The sequence below is a fragment of the Bombus impatiens genome, unplaced genomic scaffold (assembly GCF_000188095.3).
Source record: "Bombus impatiens unplaced genomic scaffold, BIMP_2.2 scf_0478, whole genome shotgun sequence".
In the NCBI taxonomy this organism is placed as follows: Eukaryota; Metazoa; Arthropoda; class Insecta; order Hymenoptera; family Apidae; genus Bombus; species Bombus impatiens.
The window spans coordinates 604137-618211 of record NT_176897.1 but is presented as its reverse complement, the minus strand read 5'-3'; the positions used below and the strand labels follow the sequence as shown (position 1 = coordinate 618211).

General features: G+C 34.5%; 3 protein-coding genes and 1 long non-coding RNA gene across 14 annotated transcripts in view; 2 read left to right on the top strand and 2 right to left on the bottom strand.

Annotated features, from left to right (window-relative positions):
* Positions 1-184: 184 nt before the first annotated feature.
* On the top strand, positions 185-2468 carry LOC100749535 (folylpolyglutamate synthase, mitochondrial). 2 transcript variants are annotated; one of them, XM_012387633.3, is made up of 3 exons: positions 185-506; positions 741-862; positions 946-2468. In XM_012387633.3, exons 1-3 carry the CDS (start codon positions 459-461, stop codon positions 2198-2200), a joined length of 1425 nt encoding a protein of 474 aa, XP_012243056.1. In that variant the 5' UTR covers positions 185-458; the 3' UTR covers positions 2201-2468. The 2 variants fall into 2 exon arrangements, with proteins under 2 accessions (XP_012243056.1, XP_012243057.1); XM_012387634.3 differs by having other exon boundaries at positions 185-619.
* LOC100749327 (neuropathy target esterase sws) lies at positions 2285-8977 on the bottom strand. Of its 5 annotated transcripts, none has more exons than XM_012387631.3 (15): positions 8757-8977; positions 8178-8579; positions 7679-8098; positions 7292-7614; positions 6871-7225; positions 6498-6791; positions 6049-6428; positions 5790-5958; positions 5319-5699; positions 4976-5251; positions 4704-4890; positions 3630-3746; positions 3212-3532; positions 2852-3147; positions 2285-2679 (listed from the first exon to the last, which is right to left on the bottom strand). In XM_012387631.3, exons 1-15 carry the CDS (start codon positions 8769-8771, stop codon positions 2578-2580), a joined length of 4038 nt encoding a protein of 1345 aa, XP_012243054.1. In that variant the 5' UTR covers positions 8772-8977; the 3' UTR covers positions 2285-2577. The 5 variants fall into 5 exon arrangements, 4 of the variants coding, with proteins under 4 accessions (XP_012243054.1, XP_012243053.1, XP_012243055.1 ...); XM_012387630.3 differs by lacking the exon at positions 3630-3746 and adding an exon at positions 4114-4230 and having other exon boundaries at positions 8757-8976; XM_012387632.3 differs by lacking the exon at positions 3630-3746 and adding an exon at positions 4114-4230 and having other exon boundaries at positions 6871-7186; positions 8757-8976.
* A 630-nt stretch (positions 8978-9607) lies between these two features.
* LOC100749091 (formin-binding protein 1-like) overlaps positions 9608-14075 on the top strand; it is a 31496-nt gene continuing 27028 nt past the window's right edge. For 4 of the 5 annotated variants that reach the window (XM_012387621.3, XM_003490836.4, XM_012387620.3 and 1 more), the window contains exon 1: positions 9609-9849. In XM_012387621.3, coding sequence (XP_012243044.1) covers positions 9826-9849 — 24 coding nt within the window. In that variant the 5' untranslated portion in view covers positions 9609-9825. Of the gene's footprint in view, positions 9850-14075 lie in introns of all 5 variants that reach the window. The other variant, XM_033321669.1, reaches the window with a different exon arrangement.
* Positions 9715-12446, bottom strand: LOC100749209. 2 transcript variants are annotated; one of them, XR_002946981.2, is made up of 2 exons: positions 10644-12446; positions 9715-10251 (listed from the first exon to the last, which is right to left on the bottom strand). It is a non-coding gene; the product is annotated as an uncharacterized LOC100749209 (long non-coding RNA). The 2 variants fall into 2 exon arrangements; XR_002946980.2 differs by having other exon boundaries at positions 10652-12445.

The window sequence follows — 14075 nt, the reverse complement described above, 5'->3', positions numbered from 1 at the left end:
ATATCCACATGGTCACCAATGGTTAAATTTGACATGTACATACATTTGTGAAAAACGAATGTTTTTAAACTTGTTTTAATGCTTTTAAATTATTTAGTATAATAAGAATCATATAATTATTTAAGCAGTTACAAAAATTTACGTAATAGAATTTTCTCTTGGGAAAGATAAAAGTAAAATATATTGCTATATGCAAAGAAAAAATGTGATTATAGCGAGAGAGGCAGTATACATGACCTCGTGACTTCATACTCATACCACTGTAGACTATAGACGTACAGATTGTAGATAAACGGAGGTGGGGGACAAATAATGGAACAGAATTCATCAATGAATGAAATTCATGTTAAACAGGGGGAGTTTCCTAATATAAACTCTGTACGAAGTAGATATTATGGTAGATAATTATGTAAGAAATGATTTTGTACTTCTGCTTTATTTATTAAAAAGATAAAGTAATGTGGGATAAACTTATCAAACGTTATGTTTGTGTAGCAAGTTATGAGGTAACTTTCTATGCTTAATACATGTATTTGAAGTTATAGTGAATTTTCTATTTGTCTAATATTCAATTATGGAACAAATTAATAATATTCTTCGCGATGATAATTTATATAAGGTATAATATAAATTGTTATTTGATTGATAAAATATTCAAAAATTGAGTGAGAACAAAGGAGTAAACTGTGCGTATATGTATGTTTATTAGGATTATTTATTTTAAAAATATCTACTTACAGGCTGCTATACAAGCATTACATGGTTTACAAAGCAATAGTAATTATTTAAAATTAGTAACAAAAGATAATTCACAAGCAAATGCTGTTCGTAACTTGCCTGATACAAAGAAATATTTAATCCGGTAATGATCTCCTTTTTATGTTGCATTAAATAAAAAATATGTATCTTAAACATCAAAACAATTTGCTAACGTAACTTTTACAGGTCTGGTATTACACTTGAAAAATTAGATACTTTGTCAGTTATACATATAGCAGGTACAAAAGGAAAGGGTTCCACTTGCGCATATACAGAAGCTATTTTACGTGAACATGGTTTTAAAACAGGATTCTTTAGTTCTCCACATTTAGTTAATGCAAGAGAACGTATAAGAATAAGTGGGCAACCAATAAGCAAAACACAGTTTACTCAGAACTTTTGGAAAATATATAAAAAACTGGAAGATACAAAAGAACATGAATCTGATATGCCTACATATTTTAAATTTCTGACAATTCTCATGTTTAATACATTTTTAGATGAACATGTTGATGTTGCTATAATTGAAGTTGGAATTGGAGGTTTATATGATTGTACAAATATTATAAGAAATCCTGTATGTGTAGGCATAACTAGTTTAGGATTAGATCATACTTCTTTACTGGGAAATACTGTTGAAGACATAGCTTATCAAAAATCTGGAATTTTTAAATCAGGAACTGTTGCTTTTTCTGTTCCACAATTATCTCAAGCAATGCGTATATTGGAAGAACAAGCAATTGAAAGAAATTGTAAGTTACGTGTTATTCCATCTTTTGATGAATATAAGTGGGAAAATCTTTCACCTATTTTACAAATAAAAAATAAAGTTCAGCAACAAAATGCATCTATAGCTATTCAGATGGCTACTGAATGGCTACTGACTAGGAATAAAGTTGCATCTGTATCTATGGACAAGATCGCAATAGCATTGACCTCTTGTAAATGGCCAGGTCGAATGCAAGTTTTAAGAAGTAGTATTGGCGATTTTTTTTTAGATGGTGCACATACCATTGAAAGTATTGAGTGCTGTATTTCATGGTTCAATGATATAAGTAGTGGAAGTAAAAGAAAAAAGGTTCTAATTTTTAATACATCTGGTACTCGAGATCCAATACAACTATTAATACCATTAAGATCTTTACATTTTTATAAAGCATACTTTGTACCAAATCTTGTAGGAATTAAAAGTTTAGACAATGAAATGAATAGCTCATCGACAGATGAGCAAAAAATAAAATGTGAAATAAATTCTAAAATATGGGGAATGAATTCAGTAGTTGCAAATAATGTTCTTGAAGTTTTAGAAGATATAAAAAGGAACTTGGTACAAAAAAATAATTGTGAAAGGTATCAAATACTTGTTACAGGATCCTTACATTTAATAGGTGCAGTTCTTGCTATTTTAGATCCGAATTTGACAATGAATACGGAATTTTAATATGTATTTTAAAAATTGGGGATTATATGGTATATTTACGAAATATATAATAATGTTTTTAAAAAAGAAAAAATGTAAAGTACATTCTTTTTATATAAACAATAGAATTATTATTATTTAATAACTATATTAACAACTGTATCAATCCATAATAACACAGTAATGAGATATTGCATTGTTATTCTGATGATAATCGTAAAATACTTATTGATATTTTTTCTTAACAATTCTTTTGTACTTCAGTATAAATATATTTTTCACAAAACTATAAGTAATTGTAAAGTTATTTGTACATATAACAAGTTAGTGTTACATATGTTTATGGAGTGAACGACACAGAAAATACATGATGTTAAAATAAGAACTAGAGAAAATGCTTAAAATATTTTGGTATGATAATCTAATTCTGATTCTGCTTCCGTGTCAGACAAACTTAAGGAAACGCCAGTTCTTCGTCGCAGACGATTTTCGTCAGGACTCTGAAACATATAAAAACAAGTTTTAGATGAGACGAAATATTGTATTTGATTAAGAAGCACCTATCTGACTTCTGCTAATATTTAGTACTTGGTATTATCTGAATCGTTGTTGACTAAATGATAAGATAAAATTTTAGAAGAGCTATTGCCTGAAAAGATTAGAGATCGATACCTGATCTAGAATACCAGCAGTGGGTTCAGAGGCATATCCTACTTCTTGTGCATCTTCTTCTAGATCTGCCTCATATTCCTCTAATTCATCGGTATCAGAATCAATTTCCAAATCTACATATATACTTCCTCTGGAGACTTTACACACCATTTGAGCTAAGTCTGTGAAGGTATACGAAGATACTGTTTGCTGGTTTGCCGCTTGGTGTTTGGCTCGCAATGCACGGGCATTTTCCCTATCTGCATTAAAACGTGGTAAAACCCCAGCTTTCAATTGTATTTCAAAATAGGTTTTTCCTGTAAAAAGTATACTTCATATAATCTACTTATCTATAATATTTCTATAGAATGTAATATTTACCGTGTTGATATCCGACATCTTTAATCTCATCAAAATTAGCGAATTGAAGAGTTTTATATTTATCTATTGGTGGCCTAATATATTCGCAATAATCTGAGTTTTTAACTTCCTCCAGTTGCCGTACACAACTCACGTATGCTAATCTCGATTGTATGTCGGGTAAATTCGGAACTTTGACAGGCGTTGCGAAAGGATTCCATCGTTTCCACAATAACCACCAACCGGATAAAGAATCTCCATAATTTGTTAAATCCGTATCATCTTGTGATCCAACGTCAATGGCCAAAATATGATGTGCTCCTTGCCTCAACATTTCGTCAGCTTGAACAAAGAGATTATAAAGCCATATGCTGGAAATTGATTATGACGTATAAGTTATTACAGCTATGATATGATAAACAATACAGGTTTAAGATACCTGGCACGTTATTAACATAACACCCATCGACCAAAAGATGCCCGTCAAGAGGGTCGCAAATAGGAGGAAAGACCCCCGCAATGGTCATACTGGCTCGAATGTATCTCCATAGCAAACCTGAGTTGACTTAGCTATTCAGGATTTGACAAATGCATCTTTTATCAACGGGAGTGAGCTTTATATCATTTTCAAGATTATATTATGCTTTGAGTTACAATAAACCGTGTTCTGAGCTTATATCAATGAAAAAGACTAATATAATTTCATCTATTCATTGATACAAAGTTGCTTTTAATGTCCAGGTAATTTTATAAAATTAAAGAAGAAACTTATAAACGTTTTCATCTAAGAGCGTTTGTGCGTTCAACTCAAAGTATTTTATAGTATATATGTCAATAAATTTTATAGAGACACATAACGCAATTGTTTTGTATCATATAATAACAAAGTTAGACGCACTTTTTTAATGTAACGCTCAAATTACCTGGAAGGTTATTGACGTACCCGCCGTCGAGCAGGAGATGGCCGTCAACTGGGTCACACATGGGTGGCATATAACCAGACAAAGACATCGAAGCTCGAATGTACCGCCACAGCGATCCTAAACACGACGAATTAAGTTCTTAAATGTATGTTTGTATTTTTCTTTGAACTTCGTATATTCTTCTATAAAATACATGATTACTCCTAACGCAAGAATCGATAGCTTCAAAGCTGTTTGTTACCAGAATTCATAAAAAACATCTCAAACGAGAAATAAAGTTTGACATTTGTCAATAAACGATACATAACGGAGAGTACGTCATTACAGTGATTATCTAGAAAGCTCACTCCCGCTGTTCAAGCTTATTTCTACGCAATGCTCTACAGTAATGCTTATTTGAATTTAAAAAAATAGGTCTTTGAGTTAGAAATGTATTTATAAGTTCTCTATAAATTTCACCAAAACAGCGAGAGAGTTTCCAGTTAGTTAAATCCAAACCATTTAAATTTATACCTTAAATATATATCAAAGAAAACTGGAAACTGTCAGTGTTTTAATAAATGTTATACTACTTTCGTTTGTGTACAGACCGTGTGTATGAGTGCGCATACAAGAATCAGTGATGTCTGTGGTTATTGTGAAATATGGTAACCATAAATCTTCTATGTACGTATCACCAAATGTTGTTTGAATTGTGCTATTGAAGTCTTTTCCAGAAAACATGGATGTTACTGGATATGTTAAATCCATTATTTGTCTCCACCATTGTGTCATTTTCTATAAAAAAAAGTATATGTTCATATAAACAAAAAATAATAAATTTTATGATATGATATGATATGATTAATTTTATGACATTTACTTTAGACCATTCACGAGCTTTCTGGGTTGTTGTTGTTATATTTTTTTCCATACACCATAAAGCACCCATAAACGCTCCAATACTAACTCCACCAACCATGTCTATAGGTATACCGGCTTCGATAACTGCTTTAAGCATCCCTACATGGGCTGCACCTCTAGCACCTCCACCTCCAAGTACAAGCCCAACGGAAGTTCCAGTTAACCAGCGAGCAAGCCTACTGAAGTCACTATGTATGTTTGGCTCGGACATCAGAACTTTGGAATACAGCTCATTCTGAAAATTGAATTATTAACATGCTTCATATGTAATGAGACACTCGGTACTTTTCTTTATAGCTTACAATTCTATACTGAGATCTTCTTGTAAACATCCGTTTAGGACATTGAATGTGATGATGACTAGAAACCCAAGATCTCATATTCAACCACTGCACTGTATTGGTGGGTCGTTGTCCACTTTGTTCTTTATGCAAAAGTACTAATTCTTTTTGCGTTCTCATTACTAAACGTTCGACTTCACGTTCAGTTCTGCCTATGGATGGAGGTTTATCTCCTAAACCTACAATAAGAATACAGTCGGCTTGTCGAACACATCGTTGGGTCCACAACGTGTGCGTTGGATCACATTGGTATAATGAAATTCGGTGTTGATCCTCTTGCTGCGCAAGCCATGATGTTAAACGGTATTCATTTGCAGGTTCCATTATAGTGCTACCTAACGTCTATTAATTAAACAAAGATACAGGCATTTTGTATAATTTTATTACTTGTACTGGAATTAAAGTGATTTCTTTTTTATATTAACTGCTTACTTTTCGAACCACATCAGAAGTAAGGCGTAAACATGGCCCAATTGCACATAACGAGTGATAAAGTTCATACGTAAATGCTGTTAATGGGACATCGTCGGATACCGGGACTATTGCAACAGTTGAGAAATTTACTTGAGCTGGTCTTGCATCAACTGTTGCAGCGGCCCGTCTATAAATATATTCATATGTATAAAGGAAATTCAAATTACTACAAAAAAGGAATTGTATAAATAGTAAACAAAATATTATAGATATTTACTGTGTATCACTACTGCCATTCTTTGTGTGCGCTTGTTGCCAGGTGCCAAGTATACGATGTCCAAGTAAATTTATAAGTCTTGTAACTACTATTGGATAACGAAGTTTTATAACATTAAATAGTCCCTCCGGAAGTTTCGCTAATTCGGAATCTCGTACTGCCATTACTGTTGTTGATCGTGGTGTTTGTGTAACCATTTCTACAATACCAACAAGATCGCCTTTTCCATATTCTGCAACAAGTTCTTTTTTCCCATTCATATATGTGATTACCGACCGAAGTCGACCACTTAACACAATAAATGTTGAATCTGATTCATCTCCTTGTCGATACACTGCTCTTCCACTTTCAAGAAATAGCCAATCAAGTGCAAAATCAACCTTTTGAAGAAGATAGGATAAATTATCGGTATTAAGTAACAAGTGAAATAAATGGTACAATAGCTTTACCTGTCTTACGAAGGGACTAAGTCTTCGAACAACTGAATGAGCAACATGTAACACAACAGTTGGCTGTTCTCGCATAATAGCGAAAAATGTTGGTTTACTAAGAAGTGCTATGCGACTAGAATGCTTTGCTCTAATGGTATAAAAAGAAGGTTCTCCAGTCAATACAGCTAGACCACCAACAATCTCGCCTTGATGAGCGCTAAACATATGAACTTCTTGACCTACATCTCTACCTTCTGAAACGCGTTGACTGATTATTAACGAACCAGATACAACATAAACAAGCGCAACATCCTAGGGAAAAGGAATGTAAAATTCTATGAAAATATAGACGTTTATGAATAATGTATAGCAATATTTAAAAAATGTTAACCTTATGAGATTCTTCCTTCATTAAGTATGTTCCAGCTGGTACTTCTCTGATTTGAACTTTACCATCTTTGAGTATTGAATCATCTTCTAAGCCAAGTTCCCGAACAAATGCTTCTGTAGCCATTTGCACAAGCTGCGCTTCATCGAGTTGTTGTTGTATTGGTTCAGTAGTAGTAGACCTCTTTTTGCTTGGATGTGAATTTCCCGTGTGTATTACATCTGGTTGTGATACTTGTTGTGATGTTATAGGCGAAGAATTTGGCCAATGAGAATCACATTCTGGTACCATATCTGCTGGATTCTGACCTGATTGTGGACTTAAATTTTGATTTTTCCAATCAAGATTAGTTTTTGGCCTATTATGGAACGAATATTAATAACAATGCATTTTTTATTTCCTACAATTTTTTCGTTAAACTTACCGTCGACCTATAACTATAGGTACACTTTGATGACTACTTGTAGAAATGTCGCGATGAAACACTTCATTTCTATCATTTTCTGATGAGACAGTTGCAGTTGTATTGGATTGATTTTCTGTATTTTGGGTAGAAAATGTTTCTTTAGTTCTTGATCTAACTGGAGATCCTGAAAATGGGCTTTGTTTCTTTTTGTGTGGTCCTTGATTAACTAATTCTGCAGATAATCCAAGATATTGATGTAAAGCAGTGAAAGTGACTCTTTGAAGACGGACCATAATGACCTGGATAACTCGAACAAATGCATCAGGATGATCTTGAAAAACCTACAAGGTTTAGGAATAATAATTTTAATTTATTTTAGTCTGTAACGTGTAACTTGAATTATACCTCTTGAAATGCACTCATTGGTAACTTGACTACAATAGAATCCTCCACAGTTCTGGCTGATACTGTTTTATAGGTACTTGTATGCCCAGTAAGTACATCCGTGAAGCTAAGAAGACTAGTTACTGATTCTCCAGTTTTTACTAGCTTTAGCGATATTTGAGAACCATCAGGTCCTGTGATATAAACATTAACTAAGCCTTGCTGTACGATAAATAAATTTTCATCTGGATCTCCAATTTTAAATAAAGTGCTCCCAGCTGGTAAATTCATAATTTCTGTATGCTTGCATAATTTAAGAAATACTGGTTTCTCAAAATGACCAAATACTCTGATACTTTGTAACATATATAAAGCATCGGGTGGTACTTTCTCTCCAGGACCTAAATCTTCTTCTAAATATTCAGCAGGTGGTTCTAAAACCTATGAAAATATTAAAAAAAAATATATAATAATAAATACGAAAATAGGAATTAAAATAAGAAATTTAAAATTCAAATACTTTTAGTTGTTGTGGCGCTGTCTCTTTTTTAAGTTGCAAAAGTCTTCGTGCAAATCTCATAACAGCCTTTCTTTTCTTTCCTTGTCCAGTTGCATGTACTTGTCCACTGATGGATTTCACTTTGCGCAACATTTTTCTTCCATAAAAGAGTACCTTGTCTCTTTTTCTGAATCTGGGCTTGCCTGTACCTACCCCAACAAATTCTTTCACTTCTGGGAGGAATTCTTTGTTTTTCCATTTTCGAAGAATAATTATAGATGCAGTCAATAAAATCACAAGAGTCGATATTATGAGTATAAACAGAGTTTTTGATATTTGGTATTCTGCAATTAACTGGCCAATCCATCTTGAAAATAAATAAGAACCTAGACTTTCATTACATTTATTGAATAGTTCTACCACCTATAAAAAATAATAGTAATTAATTAATAACTCATTTCATTTCATTTAATTTCATTCAATAATATTAATGATATTCAAACTGATTATTGCGGAAACACCTTTATATGAATGAATCTTATACGTCAACAAATGGATAAAAAAATTACAAAATTATGAACAAAATATAACAAATACAACCTCCATAGTGGGCATTCATTTCTTCCATCAGAATGTAGTAGAATGTTAAACAAAAACTGCGTCACAAATTCATAAGTGAAAGGCGACGGAAATGCAAGGTAGATGGATTAGAAACAATGTTCTTGCTCTGATATAAAAAATTACTTATCTACATTGAATTAATGACCTTTGATACTTCGCTCGAGTCATCCAGCGCCATTTTAGTCAATTTACAAGCTTGCAACTTATAAAGCTTGCAATTTCGCTTTTACATATTTTATATATTATGTGACATTTTATATTATTTATGTAATTACTATTATTAAATATTATAAAAGTCGAAACCGTTTTCATACTCATCTTCTGTTTTATTTATATTCCATATAATTTCCGTTCTTCTAAAATCAAAATATCGAAGTTAAAACTTAGTAATTTTGTATTTTTTACGTAGTATAAATTACAAATTAATTTCAGATATAAGGAAATAATATTTTTGTGCTAAATTATTAATTGATTGATTTATTTTTGATTTATTTTTCAGAATAGAGGGAATTAAGAAAGGAAAGATATAAAACGCTTAAGAAGCTGTTATTTTGTTATTAAAGCAATATATAAACTATTTATCGTGTAAACCTATCTAAAAAAAAACAAACGAATAAATATATGCAGCAACAATTTTATTTCCTTAATTAGTAAACCAATTTTTAACAAACGTTGTTCAACGTTATGGCATTGTTATTATTCGTTGTATCAAAGAAGAATTTGAAATATACCCGCCAATATATATTTGACCAATGGTAAAATATTTCCCCACTTAACACTTATTTATGTCGGAAAAGTTCGATAGAGTGCGCTACAGCAGAATTCTGGGCGGTTTTTGATGGACAGTTGGGTCCAGCCAGTCAGTGGTTACGGGCCGACATGTTGGAGGTATTTCAGTGATCGTGCGCGGTGAGTATAACGCGTGATTTTTCATGCGTTTTTTGTGCGTGTTCGATATATAAGAAGTGCTTTTTGGATTGCGACGCTACATGTGAAGTGTCGAGTGAGACCAAACCTGCTTGTGCCTGGTTTACCCAGCCCAGCAAACATGAGCTGGGGTACAGAACTCTGGGTAAGTCTACTTGAGACTGTTTCTTCCTCCACCTATCTATCTTTATCGTTTTTTCGTTCTTTTATGATATACTCATATACGACAACACCGAATAGTACACACGTTGAAGTGCATCGGATGCTGACCCGTTGTTTTCGCCAACGCGTAACAAGGATACCCCCCAAAACCAGTTCACGGTGGCAAACCACTCACGGGAGTTTTGCCTTTGCGGTTGCTAGCCGCGGGCGACGTTCTTCTCTCCTTTGGTATATCCCCTCCTTTCTCTGCGTACCCAACCCCGGGTCTACTCATCGCTGTGCTTCTTCGCTTCCTTTCTCATGAAATCTTCGATGACTACCGGTGCGGCGGTGTATGACAGTAACTTGTCATCTTACTACGATCTACGATACGAATTCCGTTACCCTAAAACAATACGTTTGGAGATTATTTTAAAGTATGTTAGCCTTCGTATAGTACGTTACTTCTTTTAGTATTATACGTTCATCATACATTATTTATTCCTGAAATAATATTCGTGATACGCTTTTGTAAAATATACAGTTTATTGAATTTTATATTGAATGTCTAGTTACAGCCCGAACTCTGAACTTTCAGCTACCTATAAACGTGGTATACTTTTATCTGTGTATGCGCGCGCGCGCGCGCGCGCTTGTGTGTGTGAACTTGTAGTGATTCTAGCAAGTACACCCGTTATTCACCGAAAATTAGTCATTTAAGTAGGATTTATAGAGCAACTAATAATTGCTTCAGGAGTTTATTTCGAAAATAGTCGTTCTTTATCAGTGTGATCTTACGTGCTTACTATTTTCTCTCGTACGTTTTCACAAAAGAATTCACGCGCATCTAAGCTTGTATGCATAGGACTGAGAATCATGCCACTCAGGTTCGTCATCTTCCTTACTTTCTGTTCTCTATAAATAATTCATTCACGCATTCCAAGCCGTCGTTTTTGTTCCCCGCGATCTCTCTTGCTCGTACAGGTTCGGTGATCGATGAATTTCTTGCTGCTCGGTCTTTGCCACTGAAAAAGATTAAAATACATATTTGATAAGTGTACAATTTATACACTGTGTTACCTCGTTACTCGCGTTAGTGTTATGTTGCAGTGGAGCTGCCAATATCAAACACATCTTTCGCATTACGAATATTCTTAAGTTATAAATCGATATTCAAGATTCACGGAAATGTCAATGTACATGCGCAAAGTAACGGTTATTTTGGATATACAATAGCGTGATCTAAGTGTGCAATACAGAAGACTATGAGTATTCAATGATAACCTTGCTTTCGAGGGTATAGTGTAAGGCACGGTGTGCAATCTGTAAGATTATCGCAACTATTGTTTCGATGCGCGATATATCGAGATTAGGTTAATCTGCGAACGTTTCGATATGAAAGCAGCATAGATTGATTCTATATGTCATTATGTATTACGATTCATTGACGTTCTGCTCATATTCCCTCATGAATCATGATACAGGACGCGTTCGTGTTTAACCGCTAACGGCTGCTCGTGAGCATATGTACACGTACGACACGGGCGTGCCTCGCCATGCTCTTGACAGAGAAAGGGAGAATACAGAGAGAGCTTTGCTTTGAAAATTTCCAGCTGAAATATCATTTCTGTCTATACAAATGTCTGTTTCATCTTTTTCGACGAGTTACGAGATCTTCGTCATCTCATACGGTATATTACTAACCAATAATATCAGTGAATTGACAAGGTACAAATTGTAGGTTATGATAATACTAGTCTCGATAATATTAATAATACTAGTTCAATCGTGCAAGTGGTCTTTCGCAGTGAATGAAATCGAGTAATCGTGGAGGACATTCAAAATATCGATAAGTCGCACTCGGCCTGTAGATTTTTCAAATTTGGTTTACGCAGACAGGATACGCAACGTGATAACTATGTTTCTTCTGTGTTGTTGATTTAACGATAAAACTTTATTGTTTGAGAAATTTGTCGATCGATGAAGTTTCTCTCGCTTATACCTGCGCTGTCAAATATTTGCTCCAGTTAAAGGCGAGTCTTTGCTTTTAAAATCGATTTGAAGATGACTAATTGAGGTAATTATTTTCCAAGTTGCGTATGTATGTGTCTGTACAATGAGCGTAACATGATCGTTTCTTTGATCGTGTTCGCGTCAAAGTGCAGTAAATGCAAGTCCTTATCGGTCTTGTAGGGAAAAACAATTAACCGCGTAACGACGATTTATTGCAAGAGAAACATGACCGTAATGTTCTTATATCGTATTCGTACCGATGCATGAAACGATTTTCTAGACAATGAATTTTCAAGAAGTATTCTAGAGAACGAAATAACGCTCTTAATTTTGAACAAATTCTGATCTCTTAGATAATTTAGGTAGCGTAGTATAATTTTGCGTTAAATTACCTAGATATAATGAAATTCAGCTATCTGTAGTTACGTAGCGAATCTCATAATGTGATCTAGCACGTATATGCTTGTTTTTATTGCTTTTACATATTTGTCAACAAATACTGCAATTCTGTGAGTTTTTATTTCGTGTCGATAAGCCGTTCGCTATACCGATCTTGTTTTTAATCACTTCCAGATCTCGTGATTTGAAAAATGGACTTGATCTTTCTCTCTCGATATCAAGTTAATTTTAAGGTACAAACGTTAAGTTACAAACGTTGAAACGACGTGTTCCACTTAGAAAAAGACGTTATTCTATGTTATTCTATGCGATTATTGTAGAAAAATTTCTGAAAGAATATCAAAGTATTTTCGATACACCTTTGAGTTAATTTACGATAGTAGCATAGCAATGGAATTCACGAACAAATCAAGGAGAACAGGAGATCTGTCTCGAATTCTTCCTGATCACCTACGCGACTTCTTTGCATTGGGATCGTGGAAAATGGAAGTAAGACGATGTAGGCGGGAAAAGTACGAAGGTTACGAGCACTCGAGTTACTTTCTCCAGCACGACGAAATCAGGAATCGTTTTCTTGTACGTGTACTACAGGGGGATACCGCTCCTCCGCACTCTGAATTACAATCTCGCGGCGGAATGACATAAGAAAATTGCGGCTGAATTCTCATTTCACCTCGATTTTCTTCGTTAATTTCACGAGCTGTCCAAATTTTCTAGGAACAAGCGGCAGTTTTAGCTTTTTCAATCTCATTTTGTTCGGTCTCGTAGTGATATAAGAGTTTTCTTGTCGATCATCGAGTAATAAGTAACAAAAGAATGAAATCTCGCGCGATTCCACGAGCCATCGGTTTCGAAGAACGAAAGCGACTTTATCCGTGTTCTCGATTTACTTATGAGCACAACTGACTCTTTCCTCGAGCCTATCGTGGGTCTGTTTCACGAAGAAACGCGTCGTTGTTTCCTTCTCTCCGATTGTCATCCAATGACGTCGGTTTTGCAAGGTGTACCGCTCGATGAGCTGTTTCCGTTGAGTAATAGTCGAATAAAAGCAGCTCTTTTTTTTTACTCGTTTCTGTAGAACCAACAATAAGAAATAAAACAGTCGTTGACGAAGTAGTAGAACGCTAAAGTTAGATGACTAAATTAATCGAAGGTCAGATAATATCATATTCTAGATTGACCAGCCAACGCCAGTTGTTTTATTTTTACATTTCCATTATTTTATTTGGTTACTTTGGATCTTCTAACTAGTGATATTCATTTCTGAAATTTTCTATTCGAAAGGCACATCTCACGACTTCGACGTTGTTCAAGTTCCCAGTTGGCAAGTTTCAGGTATCAACGAGTTTACCTCTCTCTCCATTTCTTCCGTTGGAAATCGTACAGGCAATTGGAAACGTAAATACCAGGCTCAACTTTGTATGCTAACCGATGATTTCATGGTACGACATTCTTCGCTCGTGTCTCAGACAGAGAGTAAGGTCAGGTGTGTTTCTCTGTTCGGAGTTGGAGTATCTAAAAAGGTACCAACTATCTTGGAGAGGATAGGCAGACGTTGAAGGATGGTTACGTGTCTCGAGAATCGATATCGACCAGCGAAAAAGAACGGTCTTGCTGGGAAGGCGTTTTCAAAGGAGAACCCTGTAGGCAACGAAGGCGAAATTTTCGAGCGTTCAAGTGGTGCAAAAACTTCACAGACAATTTGTCAGCCAGCCGGCTAATTGAGCGTAAACCACTTAACAACGTGGAACGAAAAACTTGACCGATTAAATTTTACAGGTATTCTTCGTCGAATCTGTTGAAAATCGACGATCATTT